The sequence below is a fragment of the Blennius ocellaris genome, assembly GCF_963422515.1.
Source record: "Blennius ocellaris genome assembly, chromosome: 3".
Classification (NCBI taxonomy): domain Eukaryota; kingdom Metazoa; phylum Chordata; class Actinopteri; order Blenniiformes; family Blenniidae; genus Blennius; species Blennius ocellaris.
The window spans coordinates 10686774-10713130 of record NC_137652.1 but is presented as its reverse complement, the minus strand read 5'-3'; the positions used below and the strand labels follow the sequence as shown (position 1 = coordinate 10713130).

General features: G+C 39.9%; 1 protein-coding gene across 1 annotated transcript; it reads right to left on the bottom strand.

Moving 5' to 3' along the window:
* Positions 1 to 26357, bottom strand: suclg1 (succinate-CoA ligase GDP/ADP-forming subunit alph). The gene is made up of 9 exons (XM_080520776.1): positions 26282 to 26357; positions 24405 to 24505; positions 19604 to 19720; positions 19183 to 19395; positions 18166 to 18223; positions 17600 to 17683; positions 12215 to 12366; positions 7211 to 7399; positions 1 to 417 (listed from the first exon to the last, which is right to left on the bottom strand). The coding sequence occupies exons 1-9, from the start codon at positions 26313 to 26315 to the stop codon at positions 391 to 393; spliced, it is 975 nt and encodes a 324-aa protein (XP_080376902.1). The 5' UTR covers positions 26316 to 26357; the 3' UTR covers positions 1 to 390.

The window sequence follows — 26357 nt, the reverse complement described above, 5'->3', positions numbered from 1 at the left end:
TGATGAGAAATATTTCTTATTCAGGTGGACAGCCGTTAAAACTGGTGATGAAATACATTGCACAGCGGGAGTGAAACAGAACGAGACAGATCACCTTGGCATCGTTCATTCAGCTGCTGATTATGTGAAAGAAGGAAGAACATCTATAAAGCTTTTACATCGTGTACAATGACTTCTTTAGGATTGCAGTAATACACTATGCATTTAATCTTTCCTTTTATGTGCAAGGTACGAGTTCATGGCAGAAATTACAATATAAACACTTGATGTGCGCATCGGTCGCTGAAATATTCAGGGTTCAGACAAAGTTGGGCATATCCACCTCCGTAATCAGGCCGCTCATCTCGATTTCGAGGCAGGGGTCAAACGGTCAGTAGCCTTTTGCGCAATTTACAACATCTTCCTCTTCTCAAACTCCTGCAGAGACGGACAACAGAGGAGGAGAAGAAGAAGAGAAGAAACGTGAAGCAAAGTCAGACAGACATGAATGATTTAATAATGCAGAATTTACACCGGCTCCATTTTGATCCCATGTATCAGATCTGCTGTTGAGGGGCGGGAGGGGGAACGGAGCCAGCCAGAGTTTCAGAGTGCCCGGTGTTTTGTTTTGTTTTTTTTTTCCTGGAGAGCGCAAATCATGTACGTATGTGTCAGTAACTTCCAGTAGTCGACGTTAAAACGGCCCACTTGGTGTGATGGATAGGGGTGACACGTCTGCAAACATCTGATTTATGTGAGGTTACAGTTGCCGTGTTTATCAGCAGAGTCCAAGCATGTGACTATAAATGAGCAAGCATTATGTTAGCCATTAAAACGGATGCCGCTATTTACATATTCAATTTGGGAAATATCACACAAATCGTGGGATGATAGAAGACGTCGTTCCCTGAGAATCTTTTCCATTCCACGGGGGGGGGGGGGGGGGAGGAGTAACTTAATGCAAATGTCACTTATCAGGTCCACAGAACACACAAGCGTTCGTGCACATTTTGGCTGGCGCCTCCGTGGCCTGGAGATACGTGAAGCTCTACTGCCACCTTGAGGAAGAAAAGGGTTTGCCTTTGACAAAGCTTTAGAGAGCTTTAGGGGCGGTCCAACAGCCTGTCTCACCCCGAGTCTTCACAGAAGTGCACCTTGTGGTCGGTGAGGTGGAGTAGAGACGAGCTGCAGCCTTGTTCACCACAATTTGCTTTACAGATGAGGTTATGTTAAAAGAAAAGTGATTCAGTAATTAGGGAGAGGGCTGTAGAGAAAAATTAGGACAAAAAAAAAGGGGGGGGGGGGGTAATGGGATGGAAAAGTGAGAGTGGAGAAAAGCAGGATGGTGTTTGTGACCTGGGCAGACCGAAGTGATGTGAAGTGAACCCAACAGGAATCACAGCAACGCGGTATGAGAGCAGCGCTAATTCTGAGTAATTGGTAAAAAAAAAAAACACCACTCTTTTCTTTTAGGTGACAGAGTCAGACATTTGACAAGTCAAGAGGAAGTGGGGGAGGAAAGGAGAGGTTGCCACTCAAAAGTGACGAGTGAAAATGGATGGATTCAAACTGAAGGAGAGGCGGAGAAGAAACGACGCCAAAGACAAACGTTCACAAGCTGGCAATGACGACAGCTTCCGACACAGCTGGGCCCAGGTAGAAGAGGAGGGCAGGTAGCAGGAGCGTGGCCTCTGCACCTCCTTCGACTTCAGAATTTGGTATGCAAACTAAATGTTGAGATTAAAGTGCTTCTGATTGTCTGCACAGATCTTTGCCTGCAATCCTCTGTTGGTATGGAGCTTGATGGGATAATGCCGTCTGATTAGGAGCGGCGGATATTTTGTAAACAAGTAAAAGGTCGGAATTATTCCACCTTGCATATGAATTAAGTCCTTTTCAAAGTTCACTGATATCTCATCCTTGCACCAGTGCCACAGAACATTTTTTTCGGTTAGCACTGCAAGAGCTGCATATTTAATATGATCTTGCCAAGCAATATGAGGCTCCGCACACATTTTTCTGCCAAAATTAGAGCAAGTTGCTTTCTTTTTTTCCTTCCCTTTGACTGCAGTGATTTTTAAATTAGGGTTTCTCAACCCATCTCAATTCCTGGAACACTAGATTATTCATGTGCTGATATTTGTGGGGTTGATTGTACATGTTGTTTTATAAATGATAAATCAACACAGTCCTGAGGAAGCAGGTTGGTTTCATTTTCAAGAGCCTTCTGATAAATAGGATTTTGTATTTTTTTACTCGAACGTCGACTGTAGCTTAACTGCCATGAATATTTCAGGCTTTAATTAATACTTAATATATTTGAAGAGAAGAGGCCTGGAAGAAATTGAAAGTACAATAACCATATAGCTGAACATGCAAACAAATGTTTGAGCCCCTAAAAGAAACCATCTTTAATGATGGATGTATACTAGACATAACATTTGAAATCTGAAACCATAACATTTTTATCCAACACAAACATGCTGCAGATTCCAAAGAGCCACAAACACTAGAGCCAGTAGCCACTCTGATGATTGCAGGAAAAAAAGACAAACAGTTTGGCATAAAAATCAAAAATGGGACCATGAATAAAAGATTAGATGGAGAAACAGATTCATGACTTTAAACTTTTAAACCTTTTCAAGGCTCGTTAATATACGAGACTTGAACTGGCTATTATCTGAATGTCCTCTTATCCCCCATTGCAGTCATTCTTAAAGGGAAGGGTGGGTCTCCCCTTTGGGTGGGGATGCAGGATGATATGCAGTTAAAAAAAAAAAAGAGAAAAGAAATTAAAACACATTTTGACAAAAAAAATTGTCTTAAGTTTCAACATTTAAGCAGATGATTTTAATGTATTTGTACTTCTAACAGTGCTCTTTCTGTTGCCCTTAGTTTACACCAGCTGTGAGTTTGGATTGTTTTTCAACAGCAGCTTTTCAGAAGAGAAGCAGTTTGCAGACGTTGTCATGTTGAGTCACATTTCCTTGATTTTTGTGCCTGAGGCATGAATGCTTAGAACTTGGAAACATGTTTTATGTAGTCCAGTCTTGTAAAAAATGTATTTTTGCACTTGTTGATAATGGAACATTCATAAATGTCAGCTATATTGTGCAGCTCTAGTACAGAGTAGTAAAGAATAACAGGAGCAGAGTTATGTTATGCTAGAGTCTATGAATATCAATATATGTTAACATTTAGAACTTCTATTAAGATGATTGGGCCATCGAACTCCCACAACACCTGCCCTATCTGAACTTTAAACTCTTTTAATACCATGATGTCAGTCTTCTGCTGGAATGCCTGCTGATCTGAACTGACTGCTGACAGGAGTTCAACTAGTTTCAGACAACACTAGTTTGGCGTATACGAGTGAACAAAAGAAATGTAAAAATCTGGCCTGCCACTTCTCACACTTCCATCAAACTATTAAATGGACAGAGACAAGTCCTGCAGAGATGATGGAGACGGCACAGGCATGCTGTGTTTCGTTTGCACTGCGTCTTAAGTTGGCGGCGTGTATCTGTGATCGTTTCTTTATGAAGAACAGTTTGAACAGCGTGTGAGAATGTAAGATTGAGAGGAAAAATAGCACGATTCCCGTCTGATTTGACCATTTACTGGGAGTTTGACCGTGTCTGACGTGGCTGTGGATGCAATGTACAGTTGAGGTCACTCATGTTTTCATCTGTATGAATAATTCATCTAACATTCATGTCCTATAAAATATGATGACACGCATATGCACTTTTGCAGATGCACGTTTTACAAGTCAGTTGCTGCAGAAATCCCCTCCAACAGCTCAGACTTCATATTTCTTTGCCCACACGGTGAGCTCAGGGACTCGGGGTGTGGGCACCCTCTTACGTGTTATTACTCCGACTCCTGTGCTCAATGAGTTTAACAGAGATGTATGAACACAGCATGCGGCAAAATGAGCAAGCGCACAGCACGTTTTTCATCATTACGCACAATGATTATGAATTAAACTTTGGGTGGGGGGGGGGGGGGGGGGGGGGGGGGGGGTCATGTAAATCTATATCTGCGTGCAGTAGTACCAGCAGTGGTAATGAAAGTATAAGATGATGAATGGGTGTAATACATGCTTTCACTTTTTATACATCTTGTTAACAGTGCTTCCCTGGAGATAAACTGAAATAAAGAGGCGGTGACACCAGCTCAGCCACTGTCAACACTTTTATTAATTTCTGCCCTTCTTTTTGGCTTTCTCTTTACAGCATATTAAAAGTTCAGTCTAAAGCTCGGGACTCCCAGGGGGAGGACGATCAGTTCCCCTGTAAACCTTTTTAGATTTGTAGCTGGCTGTGTAAGGAGAAATGCTGCTACAAAAGACCAGCATCTTAAAATATTCAGTCCCAAGGAGAAAATATTACATTCATATTGCAATATTTCTTTAAACCCCACACAAGTTACACAGTATGTCTATATATTTAATTAAATGTATTTGTGAATACATTTGTAATCGTTTTTATTACACTAATCTATATTTAACTATTTGTTATTAACATCCAACAGACTGACTCTGAATTGGCTCACGTTTAAATTTCAAGTTAAAGATAAAGCAGGAAATTACATCCAAGGGAGTTTCAGAATACGAGATGTGTGTTTTGGACCATGTTTTCACCTTGATAAGGCATAACTTCAGAAATTCTACTTTGTGTGGTTCAGCCCTTTTAAAGTGCGTGTAGGTAATGGTGAGAATATAGTTAATAAATGTAGCACATTGCAACTTTAAAACCAAGGGCAATGTAACTTTGCTGGATTCCATCTGTCGGATTGATGGCTTTTCATCATTCAGAGGTGAAACGTTATGTAAATTATCAAGGTATTGTGAGGCAACAGAACTCTTACAGGAAGAGAAAATATCACAGTAATGTAACCAGGTTTGACTTTGACGGAAGTGATTCTGCCGCTAATTCAAAGACCACAATATGAAATTCGCATCCCATTTCCATAACGAGGTGACAGTGGAAGTTCTCACACCTCTTTGTAGTGTCAGACACTAACATCCCTCATGTCACATAATTACATGCTCACTATTAACATTTTAAGATCTGAAGTGAAATAGATGGAGTTTGGTTCTGTACGCAAGGAAAATGATGGCTCGGGATGCTGAGAATGGAAAGAGAAGAGGAACGATGGCGATGAGGTTTATGGGTGGAGTGGTGTGAAGGAAGGAGGATACAGAAGACAGAGAGTATAGGAAGAAGGTGAACCTATAATGGGAAAATGCCAGGAGAAGAAAAGGTTTTTACGGTTAACTCTGAAAAGGTGATCCTGCCCTTTCGCACACTGAAAACAACACAATTACTATCACCAGTAATGGATGAGCTCCTTAGAGACAGTAATCTAAACTGCAGCCCAGAAACCAAAAAGCTCCAATAACAGTAACATGTACTGTGATTACCACCATTGAAAATATAATTGTACAATGTGCACAAACTAAAAGTGGGTGGGCACAATGAGTAATTTAAATTATATTTGAAATTCTTAATCGTGTCTTCAAATCATTATTTTCGTGGGATTTCACTTATATAGCACTGTTTCAGCGGTCTTAAAAAGCATTCGACATTTATCACAGTTGCTCAATCCATCCATTCGGAGAAATATGGGCTTTTGTCTTGCTACAGGACTCTGCAACACAAAGACGGTGGAGAGATGCTTAAACGAACCTGCAACCTCGCAATGGAAAAAAAAAAACCTGATGACTGAGACACAGTAGCCTCACATTACTCAACATGCTAGAAGAACTATTTCATTAGTGAAGGTGATTGAAACGCAATCCATGGTAGCTGCCTTCAAGATGTGATCCACAGCACTGACTAGTAATTGCCATAGCAAGTAACTGATTACCACAGCTGTCAAATAATTGTTTCTTCCCTATCAAATTCAACCAACTTCACTGATCCATGGTAAGATAATACATTTGATCTTTATAGAGCTAATCCAAACACAAGCCTACAAAACTCACAGGGAATGTGTTTTTATGTCAGACGCAGCACATCAACATGTAAAGGGTTGATACAAGGGCACTGTGGAAAATAAAATAGCCCATTTTGCTATGGTTCATATAAACAACCGCATTTTAACAGTATGCAACAGTCATTTGAAATGACCGCAGCGGCTGTTTGACAGCAACAGGAGGGAAGGACTTGGCAATAGTGCTTTGTTCTCCTTAGGGGCGCATTATAAGGCCGCCTGAGGGCATCACAGGAAATTCAATGGCCAGAACACGGTCAGATTGGCTGATGATTCCTTTCATTTTCTGGGCCACCTGCTTCTCCCAAAGGGAGCACAGAACTCTCTGTTGCACTCCAATTAGTTACAGTTTTGTAAGAGGATAACTCTTACAAACTAGTTTGACTATTCATCATTTTCTAGCACTGAAACCACTGTAATGTCAAAGAAATGGGGAAACTCAAAGGACTCTTGATTGATAGATTGATAGAAATGACATGAAAAAGGACCCTCGTGACAGACTCTAATTGGACTGTGTGATCGTGTGCATGGGTGAAAATCTGCATTGTGATGGACAGACCAACCTGTTGAGGGTATTATAATCTGGCTGTTCAACCATGTCAGCTGGGAAAGGTCTCAGCTCATATAACCCTATTATTTAGAAAGTTGATGGAAAAGAAGAAAGAAAGATTGTGGTGCTTGACAACTGTGTTTTACATTTGATCCAAATCGAGTTCAAAGACACATACAGCAATGTGCATCTATCGTGTAATACCATGAAGAAGACTCGATGTTGTGGCCACAGAGCCCTGATCGTAAACCAATCGAGTCTCTACAGGTTTACATGAAGAGACAGAAAGGACCGATGCGGAGCACTTTGACAGAGCATATGCGTCATGGTTCTCTGAGATGTCCTGAAAGTCGGTGAAAGCTCCTGAAAGAAATGTGTGCAAGTGTGCTGAGAACAAATGATGCTGTTTTGAAATAATTTCTCAAATCTGAATTCACTTCGTAAATTGTTTCAAGTGTGAAAAATGAACTATCACATAATTTTTGTCAGATTTTCCACAGCGCACCAATAACTTGAGCTTTCTTGCCAAACACAATGACAAATGTTTGTTGAGGCACAAAGTATGACAGCAAGAAACTCAGAACTAAACGCTGAGGTCAATAAAATCAGTAATTATTCGGAGTAACCCTCAATCACTATTTATGAAGTTTTGTCTTTAAACCTCCCTCACCCAAGACTCACCTTGAACATCGTGCTGCCCAGCTGAGCCGGGGACATGCTCACGACAACTCCAGCTGACTGGAGGGCTGCAATCTTCTCTTTGGCTCCGCCCTTTCCACCAGCAATGATGGCACCGGCATGGCCCATACGACGGCCCGGCGGAGCAGTTAATCCGGCGATGAAGGACACCACGGGCTTTGCATTCACGCCCTGGACAAAGGAGAAGAAGACAGAATGATTTGTGCATAAAATATGAGTAAGCTCAAGGGTTATATGTGGGGGGGGGGGGGGGGGGGGGGGGAATGAAAGGAAACAGAGGAAAGAAAAACAAGTTGGGGTGAGGAGGCGCAGCACAAAAATAGCAAGAATGAGTTTCCTGCACCTGCATTTTATTCTTTCATTAGAGATTAAACAGCCCATGTCCTCCCATTACTGAGTCCCACGATAACAGGCTTGTCTAACCAGCCATCTCTGTCTCAGCCTGCATTATTAAAACAAAGGGTCAATCAAGCCATTTAATTGCATGGGCTGGTGTATGACCAGATAGGGGCTCCGTCTCCTGCCATTTTGTATCATCTCATTTTTGAAATGGTAATTAGTCATGCAGGCGCTGATTAGCTCAGCGGCTGTCTATGCCGCTTGCTCATTGATGGATGATACATTCAACAGTTCAGATAATTTCCAAGGTGAAGAGAGCCAATATTTCATCTTCAGCAATAACAGCATTAGCAGTAAAGAGGGACAGAGGCTGTGTGTGCACACGTACAGCAGATAATATTTCGCAGCAAGGAATAATTGCCCATATATAGATATATATAGACACAAACACAGTGCAAGTCCTGGCTTTTTGAGTGGAGGCTGTGGCTCATCTGGCATACTACATTCAGAGAGTGAATGTGGCAGGTTTAATAGCCCCTGCAATACAGTGAGAGCCTTCAGACATCCACTCCTGCTGCCGTCTCATCTTCAAACTCCACCCCGACACTGTCGGGGACAAGATGGCAGCCTCAAACATAGTCCACAAATGACATTTGATGATCCAAGACGAGTAGGGCGTAGCTCAGCCAAGGAAGCGTTGAGGACCTTGGCTCAAAATTCACCACTAACAAGCCATTAACACTTAGGGGGAAGACAAGGAGGGAGGGGAACTCTGAATATGTTAAAAGGATCAGTTCTATGCATTCAAAAACGTATTTAACAAGAAAAGCAGGCACAAAACAAAAGAGCGTCAACATCCAGCACTCGGTAGTCAAATCACGTCCTGAATAAACAAACCACCCTCATGCGAATCAAGCCTCAAATCTACCTCAAACGAAAGGGGTTTAATTACTCTATTAATCCCAGCCTCTCTATGCGCTAAGTAACAATTCATATGGGGAGGGGAGTAGTACTACGATTCACATTACCCGTCTTTTGTCTTCCACTGTTAGCAGTACAGATTTATTACCTTAATTAGGAGACCAATAGGGTAGTTCCCCTTGTGCCAACATAACACAGAGGGGGGGGGGGGGGTCTTCTATAAATACAAAATAGCCCCCCGCTAAAGTGAATAATTGGATTCATAAGCTTCAAAATTCAAACTGAGACAATTACACGCCTTTAGAAACATGACGGGAAGGCATGCAGAACCAGCCCATGTGTGTTTACATAACACACAGCAGCAGCACATTCTTCACCCTAGCGTCCCACTGAATATAACCTGTGTTAATTTTTCTGAGTTGTTTTTTCACAGAATTAAAAGGGGTTTAGTTAAGGTCAATGGAGACAGACTGGGCAGCAAGTCAAGAGGCTGGGAAAGAAAAAGAAAAAAAAATCTGTAAAAGTCTGTGGCGGCCTAGATGCCAAATTCTCCACCTACTTGATATGCATGAACGAGAATTTAATATGTTTGTACGTGTGAAACGTATTTCTAACTCCAGAAAGCCTTTGAGATTCTGGCAATATGTACACAGACCTTTGATACAGGTGAGTGTATGTTGGCAGTGAGAAGCTGCAGCATAGATGAGGGCTGGGCGTTGAAATATGTGCTGCATCACAATAATTGACAGCAAAACTTGCTGGGAACTACTGGGTTGTTTTGAGTTTTTACAGAATTAAGGCATCAGTACATAACAAATTTGCAGGAAGTCATGCATACTGAAATCAGTACACCTGTGGATTTCTGCACAATCTGTCAATTCAATGCATTCATTGTTGCATGACACAAATCAATCATCACATAAAGATAATGTGATCATTTTAGTATGATGGTAAAGACTATTATTTAATTTACGCTTATCACTCTCAGTTGCAGGAGATGGATAACAGGAAACATTTAAGGGAGCTTGCGATGTTTTTTAAAATTGTTTTGGCCATTTTAAAAGTTAATAGACCTTGTTAGATCTGCCTTCCTTGTGGTGCAAATCGATGTTTCTAGGATTACATAATTTGTGCAAAAGGTTGGTCACTTAAACAAAAATTTCTTAAAACTGAAGAGGAAATCAATTTTTCCAAATGCTACACCGACTGACTGTAAATCTCAGCCTACATCTCCCTGTAGAGCGATCACTTTACACTTCGTAATTACACAAATATTTATCAGCCGACTCATGTGTCACTGGGGATTTGGCTCAAACCAGCCCACTTCTGCAGCTTTTGTTCTACATTTGATACTATAGTATGAGCTTAAAGAGTGGAGTAAAATAAAAATATCAAGCTGCTAACTTTATATCAGCGGTATAAAATAAACCACCTGGTGTTTTATTCAAGCACAAAGATGCTAAACCAGTATGTAGTCGCAGGCCACTTGTCTGGGCTGAAAAGTCACCAGACAGCAGGCGTCCTCGCCACGAAAGTGGCCCCTGGCTGTCCTTTGTCACCAGTTCTGTTCATCACTTTGATGGACAGAATTTCTAGGCACAGCCAGGGGCTGGAGGGGTTTCGGTTTGGAGACCACAGGATCTCGTCTCTATTTTTTGCAGATGATTGGCACCATCAAGACTAGACCTTCAGCGTGCACTGGTGCGGTTCACAGCTGAGTGTGAAGCAACAAGGATGAGGATCAACACCATGGCTTGCCCCCTACAGGTTGGTGGAGAGCCATTGCCCCAAGTGAAGGAGTATCTTGGGGTCTTGTTCACAAGTGGGGGGGTATATGGAGTGTGTGATCGACAGGAGGATCGGTGCAGCGTATGCAGTTGTGCGGACAGTCTGGGTCCGTCGTGGTGAAGGAGCCGAGCCAAAAGACGAGGCTCTCGATTTACCGGTCGATCTTCGTTCCTACTCTCACCTATGGCGATGAGCTTTGGGTCATGACTGAAAGCACCAGATCCCAGATACAAGAGGCTGAAATGAGCTTCCTCCGTAGGGTGGCTGGGCGCACCCTTAGAGATAGGGTGAGGAGCTCAGTCACCAGAGAGGAGCTCGGAGTAGAGCCGCTGCTCCTCCACATCGAGAGGAGCCAGCTGAGGTGGCGGGGGCATCTGTTTTGGATGCCCCCCAGACGCCTTCCCAGGGAGGTGTTCCGGACATGTACCTCCAGTAGGAGGCCCGGGCAGACCTAGGACACGCTGGAAGGACTATGTCTCTCGGCTAGTCTGGAAACGCCATGGGGTCCCACCACTAGAGCTGGAGGAAGTGTCTGGGGCGAGGGAAGTCTGGACATCCCTGCTTAGACTGCTGCACCCGCAACCCAGCCCCGGCTAAGCGATAGACAATGGACGGTTTCATCAATTCATGAAAGTTGATATATCTATCCTTTAATAAAACCCAAACCCATACACAAGTCACTGATGTAATTTGCAATGTGTAAGTCAACTGTTTGAAAACTACTAGTTGGTGAGTTGCTGTGAATCAGATTACGTCTAACCCATCCATGCAATGCTGATAAAATACATTAGCAAGTGTTTAATGTATGAAATTACTATCTATAAAAGTTTTCTGTTGTCTTCCTAGATACTGCTGTGATGAGGGTTCCTATTCACCAATTAATATTTAAGTTCATATACAAATGTTTTTAGACTGAGGGGTCATAATATTAAAAAGAATTAATAATTTATTCGGGGGCTTTGCATGCTGATTTTCACACACTGCACTTCATATTCATACAATCTTCACTTTTGCCTTGCAGCGAGTCCATGACTTGAATTCAAATGTTTGAATCGAGACAAGTTTGATAAAAAAAAACTCCAGAAGTCTTTGCACTCTGTGAGGTAAAGGTCTCTGAGCACTAACTTATGTATGATTTTCTACACAACTGACTTACAACAGGAGATCTGCAGCTTAGTCCCATGCTCTGTTGGGTTTTTTCATGCACGTGTTTCATTCGAGCTGTCCTTTGCTGTCAACACTGTGGCTCACTGGGTGGGGGGTGTTTGTACTTTATTTGTTGAGTGAGAGAAGTTATTCTCCTGAGACACCAGCAGGAGATTTGCATGCATTAGAGCAGCCGAGAGCAAATCAAATCCGTTTCTTAGCTTGAGAGCGCCATGAGCACAGGCACGCGCGCGCACACAGAAACAAAAACATATACGGCTGAAAGAATTAGTCTAAAAGTCAGCTTTCAGGCGCAAAACACTGACTTCAGTCCTGCTGCTGTTAAGAAATGTCAGTTGAAAGCTTTCAGCTGCTTGGCTGCATACGCCAGTCATCACTGTACTGCTCTCCACCGCACGTGGGCATCACAAATGGTTCCAGGTTCATCGACACTGCAGTTTTCTCAAACGCGTACTATGAATCATACCTTTATCCGATCTATCATTCTTTCTTGATCACACAAATCACATTGTCAAAAAAAGGAAATAGAAGAAAAATGGAGAGGTTGCAGCTGCCCTCGCAGAGAAAGGAGTCTAACGCCTCAACCTCGTTCTTGACGTTCAACGGTTTTCAGTGTTCATTAGCTGCTGACAGATTAGAGAGAGAGGGTCAATTCAGAGAAGGTTCTATCTTTTGTAGATGAACAACTCCACTAGGTTAAGTGTTGCAGGAATAAAACATTACAAGGAGAGTGAAGTGAAACAGTGGGTGTAGACAGTCTTATTTCCTCACAGAGTTGTGCTGATTCAGGTAATCTGCTGCATTCTCCTCTGCGTTTCCTCCGATTTCACCAATGAGGATGATGCCTTCAGTCTTGGGATCCTGCAGGAACACCTCCAAACAGTCTATGAAGTTCGTGCCATTAAATGGATCCCCGCCAATACCTAACAGGAGGAGACAAAGCCAAAGACAAAGAATAATTTAACACTCAAGACTCTCCACTGACAATGCCTGTGAATATCTGAGGATAGCATGGCGGTTCAGTCGGAAAGTGAAATGAGATATGGGTGAAAGGCAGCAACGGAGCATGTACAAGCTGTACAATTCCTCACTGGGGGGGAGGAGGGGTCAGAGGGGTCTGAGGACGGAAGGGAAGTAGCAGCTACGCTACCCAACTCATAACCACAGTGCATTTTTGATGTCACCTGTCACCTTATATTTTATTTGGAGTTCTTATTCTTTTGCTATTTCTGCTTAGTTAAGGTTAGTGAAGAGCCTATATAATATTGTACATAACTATTTATCTTATTTTATTTTTTTAGACTTATCCTATTTTATTTATGTTTTATTCTTTGCTCTCTGTGTGCTGTTCCTGTCCAGTTAAAGCTGCTGGAACTCAAATTTCCCTGAGGGAGTCATCCCAAGGGATGAATAAAGTCGATCCGAATCTGAATCTGTAAGAATAGAAATCCAATGATTTATTATAGGGTTTCATATCAGGCATGAGTGCTCGTACTCGTAAAACTGCCACCGATACCACGACACCCGATACCGCTTTACGGCAGCGCTCATGTTGTGTATTTAGACCTACTAGGGCTGCCACGTTGAGACGGACACAAGGCGTTGTGGGTATTGTAGTGTGTTGAGTTTCTGCAGCGGACCGCAGCTTCTCCGTGTATGTTCGGTGTGTACATAAAGATTAATCAGCTACTGGAGTCCATACCCTTGTTATGTAGGAAGATACACTGAAGACATAACAGTGCGCTTTACTTCGCTGCAAGGCACGATAAAGAGCACACATCACGGGCAATGAGGAGCAGTTAACACCCTTGCCTCACAGCCGGTGGAAAGCAGGACATGGAACTCAGTTTCTGAGATGAACACTTGTATTTATCTGCCAGTTAGTTTTATATCCAGCTTTGTGCCAGACCTGCTCCACATAAGCGCGCGCTCTCAGGGACACTGGTCAAGCTTGCGGGCACGTCTGTTAAAGCGGCCACGCACACAATGTTTTCTAACTGTATACATTTTAACTACATTTAAGTACTTTGTATGAGTGAGTACTCAAATGCAAGTACTCATACAGTACTCATTTTGGAATGGGGTTAGAAGGGTCAGTGAATGTAAAATGAGGAAAAGAGATTTTGATTTAATCTTTGGCATTTAGAGTTGACTGATGCTGTGCAGTAACATAACCACCTTGTCACCGTCATTTGTCCGTCTGCTGTTTGGCGCGTCCCAGGTAGCTTAAAGTGACTTCCTCAAAGCCTTTTTTAATTGCGTAACAGCTGCCGCCTGTGGACTCAGTCTGCAGGCTTAAACAATAGAAATTCAAGAGTTTTTACAACAAACGGGCTTCAACTTTAACAGCTACTTCACATCCACAATGGAAAATGTACACTGTCTCTGAATGGCCTAAAGCAAACTACTTTTGCACAGTTATGTTAAGCACACAGATCTGGGTGTACTAGTTCCTAAACTCTATTATGTATACATGTGATATATTCTATGATAAACTCACTTTTGCACCGTTTTAATCGGAAAGTGTCACAGTGACCTAAATTGTCCATCAGCCTTGTAAAAGCAGCCGTACACACAGTAATAGCAGCAGGTAAACTGAACGGCTTCGATTAGTGGTTTCCTATAACAAAATGCCAGTTTTATTCCCACTCAAATGCAAGTCTAATAGCAAGAGTAACCGTCTTAAAACACCATTCACTTTAAAATCCAATTTCTTTTCAGGAGTTGCCAGACTTGTGTTTCAGACATTTTCAGGTCTAAAACTTTGATTATCAAGACTTTTTAAGGAGCCTCTTAAACTCTGAGTGAACCAAAACACTGAGCTGGAAGATCACAGAGCTCAGGGGAAATGTGGACTACTTCATGAGACATTTTGTTAGAAATAAAGTATCACCGGATTGAGGTTTATAGTAACAGCGTTTCATCTCCATGGAGGTTTGATGACAACTTTCCTTTCAGAGCAGAAATGTGAAGTCAATGGCTTTTCTGCAAAAGTACGAGTGTCCGATCGTAATATTCAAGACTCACTGCCTGCTAGATCTATGAAGACAAGGGCAAAGCCTCCACGGGACAAATTGTCACAGACAAATGTGAACTAAATGTATCCACATAACATTAAAAACTGGCAACACAAAGAGAAAAACAAATAATGTGAATAATAAAGCAAACCACATTACTGCAAACTAAAATGTAGTTAAATGGAGTAAGGTAAAGAACTTGCTTTTGAACACATCAAAAACATGTGAAGTTTTCGACTTTTGTCTCAATAGGAATCAGAGGTCTATTACTATCAATGATTCTGAGGTGCAGATTGTTGAGAAATGCTAATTCTTGGGTGTGACTTTTTCGCATGACTTGAATTGGAGCTCTAATACCAGTTCCATTGCAAACAAAGCAAGACAGCGCCTCTTCTTTTTGCACAAGCTCAGTGATTTTATTCAAAATGTTAAGATTCTTTTAAACTTCAACTATCGTGTAATCGAGTGTCTTAAGGAAATGTATTACTGTGTGGTTTGGAAATCTTGCTCTGAAAGAAAAACATTCTTCGAACAAAGTGGTTCGCTCAGCCAGTAAGACCATTGGCTGCTTCTGGAGGCCACAAATAAAGCTAGACTCTTGAATCGAGCTTTACAAGTCATGAATGACGCCACAGGACACCCTGCCGGGGCTATTTTTGAAATGCTTCTCTCAGGGAAAAGTTATCGCTCAATCAAATGTTCCAGTGCTCACCATTTGAACAGTTTCTTTCCACAAGCTGTGAAGACTTCAAAACAAGACATTTTAATCTTGAATGGACATTTTATTGTACAGTATTTTATAGTATTGTATTTTTGTTTGGCCTTTTTATTGCACAGTATTTGACCCTTTTTCCCTTATAGAATTTTATGTGACATTGATTGACTGTTTTTTGTTTGTTTGTTTTTTTATCATGAAATGTCTTTTAAATGTTGACAGTGCACTTTGAGCTCCTTGCACATTTTTTTCCAATGTGGTTTCCATACTACTAACAAACGGAATCTGAATTACCGGCAACAGAGATGACAGTGATATTAAATATTGTATTATCAGTAATTTACTGTAGCCTTGGGGTCATGCTCAAACTTAAGGAGTCGCTAGCAGACCCACCAATAATCCCCCTTAATGAACTCTACAATATTTAATGCTGGAGAAGCACTGGCTTTATGAAGTCTGGCTGGCGGATACTCCATAATTATAGTGTCTAAATAATAATGAAGCCAAGCTGATTTTTTCCTCCCCATTCATTTCTAGTGCTCAACCAACTCTTTATGAAACTCTTAATTTCTTTTAAAATTTTGCGGGTGCGGCTTATATTCAGGTGCGCTCTATAGTGCGGAAAATACGGTAGGTACTTTGAAGCTCAGATCTGAGAAGGAAATTTAAAGCATCAATCATGTCTAAGTAACATTTAAGCACGAAATGCAGTGCTATTCAATGCAGCGTATTGGTATCGGTGCAGAATGAGCCTTGTGGATCCTCTATCTAGTCTTTGTAGGTCCATTAAAATCTTTCCTCATTTGAATTTTTTCCAGTTTTTCAATACTGCTTTATTCAACTAAAGGTGGCAGGGGGCAGCAGGTGCCAGCTGACAATGGTTAAAGGCCATCAACAGGAAAACCCAAGAGAGACAAAACCAGACATGCTCACATCAACACTAGCTTAGGGTCAAATTAAACTCACAACTTAGTTTTAAAAGTGTTTTCCACTTTGGGAACAACCTCAAGTGCCTGGAGAAAACCTGTGCGCAGGGAAAAACATGCAAACTCACCAAATTCACCAAAATGTACTTCCTAATGGTTTTCCAACAGTACTTGTTCCCATAACCTGTCTACGAGGCCACAAAAGTTCTTGCTCTAACAATTAGCAAATGTGTGCTCATACAGGGGAATTAGAGATTTTCTCTTCTTGACATCATGCAGGGAAATACCCACTCCCTCTGGTAATGGACCCTCCCTTTGACCCTCCCACAGGTAGATGACTTCTGCCCTCTTAAATAACGAGTGGGTGGCAATTTTATACATAGAGGAGACGTGAACAGATCCAGCTCATTAGCATTTAAAGGTACAGGCACAGAAGCAGCCCGTTCCTGGCAGATTTCAATCGAGGGAATTTTAGACTGGCTGAAATTTTCCTGGCAGGGCAAAGCCTGGACTTGGGGAAATACACTTTAATACAATGTTGTTGGACGTCTATGTTATGAAACCTTTAAGCTTGATATACATACATCATGAATGTTTCAAGTTGATCATTGTGAAGGATATACAATTTCCACTCACTACCACAAGGCCAAACATAGAAAAGAGGGCTGCCAGTTGCACATGTCTGACACAGATCCTACATTCAAGAACAGGTAAAGTACAATGAAACTACAATACTTTTTTGGTGCTTTTTTTTCATTTGCTAAAGAAAAAAAGATATCAACATTTATCATTTTCAAACCAGACCTGATACCTCCAAGTGCTCACAGCAACCTTGAGAGTAGCACAGTCTGTTCTCAAACAGTAGTCAACCGGTCAGCAGAATGCCACCACCTCTGAGTCTGGTTTCTGCAAAGGTTTCTTCCTGCTAGAGGGAGCTTTTCCTTTCCACAGTCGCAAATAAACCTGCTTGCTCATGTGGATTTGTTGGGTTTTTCTATTTTCTCTGTTAAAAGCACCTAGGAATGACTGTGTTGTATTTGGTGCTGTGTAAATAAAGTTGAATTGAATTGAATAGTCAGCATAACCGTGATTTGAAAATGTGTGATGACTTACTAAAAAAAAAAAAAAGGTAAATTGTACAAAATTTCTATATATTTTCAAAAGAAGAAATTAACGAAATGAATCTTATTACTGCCAGTCACATGCTTAAAAACAATTGATTTAATGGCAAAATGAATGTTGCTACAAGTATACATTTATTGTCAACTGAATTTATTCAGAAGTATGAATATGTAATGTCATTAACAGTGTCCATCATTAATCTATTCCATTGTATCCAGCGACCAACTATTTCAACACTTTGGGTACTTCAAGGAAAACCATGCAACTCTTGTTATTCAGGACATTTGTAACAAGTAGCTTATTGTAGCTTCTTATCACTGTGGTACCCTTCAAGTGGCTCCTACAAAAACAAAAAACAAAAATACCCACAGCTTACCAACACAGAGAGACTGTCCCAGGCCCACTTGTGTAGTTTGGTGCACAGCTTCGTATGTCAGAGTGCCCGATCGAGACACAATGCCTGAAAGAGACATTATAAAAACATTTAATCATGTTTCCTATATTACCACTAAAACTTTTCAGAAGGGATGCAAAATGCAGCTGTCATTTTCTGCCCGAATAGAACTGAATCATTTTATCACGACAGGAAAAGGAACCAAAAATGGATCAAATCACACCGGAGCTCTGTAACAGCTGCTCTGTCTGAGCTTTTGTGATGATTGTAGTCAATTTACTATAAAACAGACTTTCTATAAAAGGTTCACGGGCCAGCGGAAGCACATGCTGCTTATCAAGCTGTGAACGGCACAGGCTCCATCTTGGATTTAACACGAGTAAGAAAGTTCAGGGTTTTTTTTTCCTTCACACTTTTGAAGGCCAGTATTGAAAGTCTGAGTTTGTTCACGGAGAAAAGCAGGAAAGCAGTCATAGTGGACAAGTCTGTCTTAACAAATCTTTAAAATAAATGTTACGTAAACATTTACATATTTGAATATATCTCACCAATGCGGCCCTTCTTGTGAATGTGGCCTGGCATGATGCCAATCTTGCATTCCCCAGGCTGTAAAAATAAAGCATAATTAGACCGATTTCAACCATAAACACAGGTGTCTCTCGAAATGTTATAATACAATAGAAAAGTTTAATTACCCCATAGTAACATTTTGTGAAACTGACATGTATTTATGATTTATGACACAAAGTAAAATATCCCAGGCTTAGAAAATATCAAAAAACTTGTAATGAAATCTAAAGTTTCTTAAAATAATTAAATATTTCATGAATTCAGATGTTATTCTAATATCTTTATATAACAAAGAAACATTAAATTGGTTAAATCTTTTAATCTTATGATTATAGTAATGACTGACAAAGTAAAGTCAAAGTATTTTTTTTTTTATTCGCTCAAATGTGCATTTATCAACAGCAAAGTAATTCAAGAAATGTATCATTGGTTCAAACGTACCTGCACACAACCTAAACTGACTTGTTTATCCAAAAGGGATGAACAATTTTCTATAAGAATATATTTTTTTCTCAAGGTTTTATGAGATAAACAATTTGTTTTGGTTGAACATTAATCATGGTAATGTTACAAAATTATAATTACAAACTGAAAGTATTATTCTTTAGCTTCACTGCTTTGTTTCATCCACCTCCATATAACTAAAAATAAGATAAAATGTGCAGGACAACCCTGAAATATCTTAACTGCTTTCAAATTTCCAACATGATGAAAAAGACATCACAAGAAAACTGCATGTTGCTACACAAACATGCTCTATATAAAACTATCTACTTGACCCCATATCTTTCTGCCCATGCTCTACTCACATGCACCCTAGTACAAATCAGGCTCCAACAAAATGTTAACAAAATAATGTGGGACACCAATCTGCCTTTAAGGTTTTTCACTGCAGATTAATAATGCAGCAAACTAAAATTAACAGTGGACTCATACTTTTTTTTTTTTTTTACTTTCAAACATCTGAGCGTAAACGCGAGTGTGTGTGTGCTTACATTGATGACTCCAGGGCAGTTGGGGCCGATCAGACGGGTGTTGCCCTGGCGCAGGAGCTTATGTTTAACTCTCACCATGTCCTGCTGGGGGATGCCCTCAGTGATGCACACCACCAGGGGTATCTCTGCGTCAATGGCCTCGATGATGGCTGCAGCCGCGAACGGCGGCGGCACATAAATCACAGTGGCATCTGCCCCTGTGCCCTCCTTTGCCTGAGGGGAGAATAAAAGTAATGGTTGTGCATTTAAAAAAAAAAAAGAAAAGAAAAATGCAAATTCTTTAGTTATGAAATACTGCCACCTAATGTTTCTTTCTGAACAAAACAGCTGAAAGGCTTCACAGATCTGATCCAATGTACAATTCACTACCTAAAATACAAGATTTCAAAACAACAACTACAAATTAATAAATAACACTCACCTCTTTAACAGAGTTGAAGACCGGCAGGCCAAGGTGCGTCTTGCCGCCCTTGCCAGGGGACACACCTCCAACTAACTGGGAGCCATAGTCAAGAGCCTGCTGACTGTGAAACGTTCCCTACAGGAAAAAAAGAGGGGAAAGAAGAGTCAGAGTGTGTGTGTGTAATTAAGTGTGGCGCTGCTACCTCTAAAAGCGTCAACACTGAGATATCATTGCAGACAGAGAGGAAGGAGGAAATATGCTGCCATCCAGGATTAATCACCTGTGCTGAGCAAAGGGAAGGGTGCAGGAGAGAGGCTGGATGAAGCTACTGGTAAATATATTCAATGAGGTTGGGGGGGGGGGGGGGGGGGGGGTATTGAAATGTTCCTGGCAAATAAATAATGATGTAAGCTGGGTTTAATCTCCTCGCGGTACATTCGGGGAAAAACAAATCAAAGGCAGATTGGGATGTTCTGCGCTGAACAAATGTAAAACATCTCTCTGAAGAAAAAGAGTTGACAAAACTATTTCAAAGGCAGTTTGCTCCATGTACTCCACAGAGAAAGTGCCATGGCTGCTTTTCTATGTGTCTTAATGCCTCACAACACAGTTCACTCACGTCAACCACACTTATAGGAGAAATAAAATGTATATAACAAGGAATCTAAACATCTATGTATCATGTTTCAAGGTTTAGTGGTGCTGGAATCATTGCTGGACTCAAAGTGCATTTAATCAAAACAATTTTGAACAATGAGCATTTTATTTCAGTATTTCTCCCATGTGGGATTTTATCGAGAAGCCCGTTGCTACCAGAGACTTAGTTACTGTGGCTTTTTGTTTTTTTTACTGCTCTTCATAATGTTCAAATGTGACATATGGTTCTAAATATACATTTGTGGGATAAAAAACACTGACAGGTATTCCTTTCAATTTCAACACCACTTGAAAACCTTCTGGGTTTTTAAATGGCTGGAAAATGTTACAATCACTAAGATGAAAACAAGGCTGTTCATTCCTTTCACTGATAGAGACATGGATAATAAAATGTTGCTTAAGACATAATGAGACTTTAATTGTAAAATCCTACAAAAATGGAAGAACATGAATAGAAATGTGCTGTCAAAAATGTAGAATGATTTTACTTTGTATTTCTACATTAATAAAAAGACTGAATGTTTTTTCTACTACCTGTTGTGACCCAACAAAAAATACCTCTGATAAGCTGAGAGCACTTAATTGTTTTTACTTCAATGACAATGGACCGATTTATCTTGTTGGATCATCATGAAACAAAATGCTCTTCCTCCTCTAAATGTTACACAAAATGTCTTCAGGTCCTTCATTTCAACTGCAATCTTCTCTGAGGCCTTTGTTTACTTATCTGGCCAGGCAGCCTCGTCTCCAACATCCCTCATTCAATATGTCCACTATTGTATTTCTCCTCACCACATGTCCCAGCCTGGCCTTGCTACTTTTATCTCTGAAGAGCTCATTCTTAACTGTTTGATCTGTCTTTTTTAAATATTGTTCCATTGTGCTCTCTCCGAATAAAAAATGTCAACATCGTTAATATATAAATTCCACAAAAAACTTTTTATTTAGCTGTTTTTAAGAGTTGAAAATAACGGAAATTGATGCAAATGAAAAAAGTTTGTCACTTTGAAGGCTTGTTTTTACGTATTGGGTCGCATGTTATGAATATATATAAGTAAAGATAAAAATGATAAGACATTAAAGTTTGTGATTAACATTGTGAATAGCACTGTTAACTCTCTTCAGTCACATGGCTGCACTCAATCCTTTGATTCATTTAGTAAAGTTTCCTTTAATCAAATGGAAAAAATGCTGACAAAAAGCTTGATACATGCTGTGTAACATTTAAACTTTCAGTTCATACATTTCACGGTGTTGACATATAACTAAAGGTTGATGCATTCATGAAGAATATGTTGGTATTGTACTCGCATTAAGAGGATAATGAAAAGCAGAACGCTGCTGGTTATCACCTTCTGCTCAAAACGATATCAGAGAAAGTTTATATAAGAAAATAAACACGATGAAGCAGCAACAACCACTGTGGGAGTAAACAGGATGTTGGAAAGTGAATCTTAAAAAACCAAAAAAGCAATACATAAAAGTCAATCTTGCTATGAGTGCATGGCGATGTGCACTACATAGCTTCTGCTTCATTTCTCATCCTTTTCTAATTATCCAGAGTGTTCGCTGAAACTGTGTTTAACAACCTTTTATTAAGTTGAAAAGAAAATGGAGGGATGAAGAAAAAAGGAAGGACAGAGGGGGTATATAAATCTGTGCAGTCCATATTTCTGCCTTGTTGAACACACTTGCCAAGGATTTTATTCTACAAGACTGGAGAAGGTTCAACAGAGAAAACACCTGTTTCTTTCCACACTCAGAAAAACAACTTTGAAGATCAATAATCTGTCATTTAGAGTTGTTATTATTTATTGTAGACTACCACAATGACAAAAGAGAGTCACTGGAGAAGAAAAAAAAAAGTTAAAATGAAATGTATTTTCTCTTTAAATCTACCTGAAAAATAAACGGAACAAACATGATTTATATGGCTTTAAAAGCATTGAATCAACTTTGACAATTACATGGCTTCAACAGCAAACTAAATTACTGTAACGCCGAGAGCTCCAAGGACAAATTTCAGCATTTACACTGAGAAGAAGAAAAAAAAACAACAAACAACAAATCATTTGAAAAACACAATATTGCTCCAGTTCGCACTCTGGATTTCCAACCACTTTTGCACTTTGCCTGAAAACATTTTCACCTGAACTAAAAAGGTCACATATGACAGAGTCTGTTCAGTTGCTTCGTATTAAAAAGGGGTCAAAACACCAAATCAGTGGCAAAAGGAATCAATGCGTTCCTTGAAATAATAACTGGCATTGTATTCTGCATGCTTCTCTTTTCTGTAAATCTACTCATGTTGCTCGTACACGTGTTCCTGCTCAAAGTAAAAAGTAAAAAGTTAATCAGGAATATGTTTTAGTCATGTTTGTGTTGACAGACAGTCTCTCATAAAGGGTTGGGACATTGTTGCTCTGCTTTTGTTTGCATTGCTTTAAAGACAATGTTAATTATTTTCCGACTGATGTGTGCCGAGCACCTCCACATACACAAAACACACGCCGTGACTGCGTAGAGACTCACTTTATTGACAAATCACATTAAGCAGCCACTCAGTGGTAAATGCTATTTAGAAAATAAGCATGCTGAGGTTTTTCCATATTGCTCAGTACTTCTTAATGCACTCTGTTAATCCTCATGAAGCTCAGTTATTTCTCGTCGAGGTCCATGGCTGCCGACTAGTCCACCGCCTTCACAGAAGTGTGTGCAGTGGAGCAGTTGACAACATCAGATTTTTAATAGTGGATAATTAACTCAAAACAGACCAAAATACCATGCGTGAATCACTTTTGGATTTCCTCCCAACTATAACTTGAACTGAACTTTAGGAGCCAGTAATTGGACTGACCTATAGTGCTGACAGCTTCGGTAACGTGTTACAGCAACGCTGTAATACTAATACAACTATGAGCAGCTTATTAGAGCTGGTCACACAGAGAAAACACTGAAACCAGTTTATTTAGGCAGTTTTTTGTTAATCATAAGCCATAAATTAACCTTAGTAGAATTTAAGGCTGCATGGAACAAAAATTGAGACCTAATAACTTTATTTGCAAAGCACCTTTTATCGGGGAAAAGCACCTTAAAGTTCTTTACCACAAAGAATTACATGAACAATGAAATGAGGTTTACTGTAACATTTCCTGCTTGAAGGGAAATGACTAAAAATGTCTTTAAGGAGTCCGTTGTGAGGACGTCCTGTGCAAAGTCAGTCAGTCAAGAGATTGGCGTTGAGCTTTGTGGAACACACATCTACAGTTGAAGAATATCGGACGACCCAAATTTTAAAAAGATTGGGACAATTTAGTACTGCCAAGTAAAGCAGCTTATTTTTTCTTATTTGTGAAACATCCATCCATAAATAATAAATTACAATTCTGATGCTTACTTAGTAAAAAATGCAGGAAGCAGCAATTCATTTTAGCAATTGTTTTTTTTAGCAATAGGTGAACCTCTGTCCATGTTTACATGTGAGAAACTCTCAGAAGTGTTTTTATTTCAAGTCATGCTCCTGATCCGTTAGAGTTCTTAAAAAAAAGAAATTAAAAATGTAAGAGTAAAATGTTTGTTATACAATCCGTGCAGCATAAACATGTCACTGAAGTTGACTCACATTTCAAATTCTGATAAAAATTATTTTTGCCACTTTTCATTTCCCCTGCGACCATTTTTGAAATACTAACAAATTCAAAATAATCTAAAATATTCATGAAGTGATATAATGTATTATTGTGATTTTATTCTGATTTAATGTTTATGTTCCACTTTAAACAAATGATGGGTTGAGATTTGCAAATGACCATTTCAAATTGTCCCAACACTTTAAAATTGGGGATGTGCTTATCCAGTCATGTACTCAAAGACAAACTATCAGTTTGAGGTATTAAAAGTAACATTTACCATAATAAAACAGACATAAGAAATTCAAGTGGAAAATCTCTATGACAACATGTGTAAATCCTATTGTGTGTGTGTGTGTGTGTGGTTTTGTTTAATGAATTAAAATACACTTTTACCATATCTTCTCCTAAAAGATCTCCCTCATACAAAGACCTTTACTGAGATATGAAAGATACAGGTAAGTATAAAGTGTGAAAGAATTACTCCCATCACTGATATGAAGCAATGATGAAGAAATGATGAGGGTACAAACCTGCTTCCCTGTGAAACCTTGGCAGATGACTTTTGTGTTCTTGGTGATGTACAGGTTCTTTCTTGATCCTGTATAACAGTGCCTGACTCCACTGTGCTGCACTGTAACAGACACAAGGAAGGCAAATGGGCAGTGTTAAGGTGTCAGACGTCGAAGCACAAGTCGCCTTCAATCAATACTTGTTCGGTGCATGTGAAGCTTTAAGTAACTCGTGTAAACACATGAATTTGATCTATTGTTGGGAATTAATACAGGAGTAGAAAAGTCCAAATTTGAAGAACTGTTCACTGTTTAAAAAAAAAAAAGAAAAGAAAATCTGGACTTTCACCCTGCAGTGCTTCAGCATCAATCTTGTATTTCTTTTACTTGTTACCTTTATCGTTCACTGTCAAGTTGACTAAAAACACTTAAATTTTACAATGCATATTTTTAATATTTTGATTTTAACCCAGAAAAGATGTTTGAAAACATAGCACATGCACCGTCACATCTATGTCACTACAAAAAATGTTTTAAATTTAGACACAGAGACCAAATGTTTATTTACACTGACAGAAAATAGAGATGCTTGTACATTAAGCAGTTTAGGTTTAAGATGTGTAATCTAATGAGAATGTTTTGTGACAAATGTGAAACAATGGGTGGGACAAGGACAAGAAAATGAGCTTGACCTTGCATAGAAAATGAGCTACATGCTGCAAAATGTATCCTCTTAACATGACAGACATGGCAATTGGTCAGTTCGATGCTTCAAATGCTTGTTTTGTTTGAATTAACATGAGAATGAGAATCAGAATCGGGTTTATTGCAAAGTATAGTTTACAAAATACGAGGAATTTGTTTTGATGACATTGGTGTAACACAGTAGAACAAACAAAAAATCTGTGCAAATTCAGTGACTTAAGTGTCCAAGTGAGATTATTTAAAGTGTACATTAATGTGATGTAAACAACAACAACAACATATTATTGAAAATATGATTAAAAGTACATTAATTTGTGGACCAAAGGAAGTAAGTCAATTAGTCATATCTGCAGGCTCAAGCCTTTACAATATCATTCCAGGTTCTATAAACTTGTACAATGTTATTGCACCATTTGCTTTTCTGACATTCCAACCACTAATTTGCTAAACAACATTAAAACAATAAAAATAGCCTTTGCTGGAGCCCTGGAGGTTGTGTTGGGTGGTCGCTGTCAAAACAATATTCTCATCCATTCCAAGATATGGAAAGTCTCCAGATTCAGCACAGCCTGTAACGAGTTTAACATAAACCAGCAGTACATACAGAAGCATACATGACTGAACTTTGCTCTGCTTCTATCGACTCAGAGCATCAATACCATCGTGCAAAGTTCACTTGCCACACAAAATGTACCGTCTCTGCACAACAGCAGTTTCCAACATGAGCTTTCTGTCAATGCATTGCGAGATGTGGTCTGAATCAGGCTGTTTAAATTATAACAAACAAGGTGAACAACTATTTTAAGTTTCAATCACTGCAGCGTGCAAACTAACGAGGCATACGGACGCCTATACCAGCTTCTAATGACGTTTAAGTTGAGTAGAAAGCTTGCATAAACTACCCGCACATGCAGATTTGTCGATGTTAGAGTGAAATTTTAGCTGGAAGTTTCAGAGACGCCAGTTGGTCAGCTTATTGGCTAACTGACAGCGAGATTCACTGCATAGTTCTACGACCCAGGCTAACGTGGCTAACTAGCATTGAAGCTAAGTGACAGGAGAACTTGGGACAGTAACTGTCCCTTAAAGCTCCGCTGACGCACACCGGGGAGCCACTGAACGTGCCCGTACCGAAGAAACAAAGGTGACCAGTGCGCCAGGTGATTAAAACTGTTGTTTGTTGAAATACTTACAAAGCAGCCTGGCAAACAACCTGCTGTGAGACATCTTCGGTCATTCACCAATGACACTGGAGGCTGAGGACCTCAC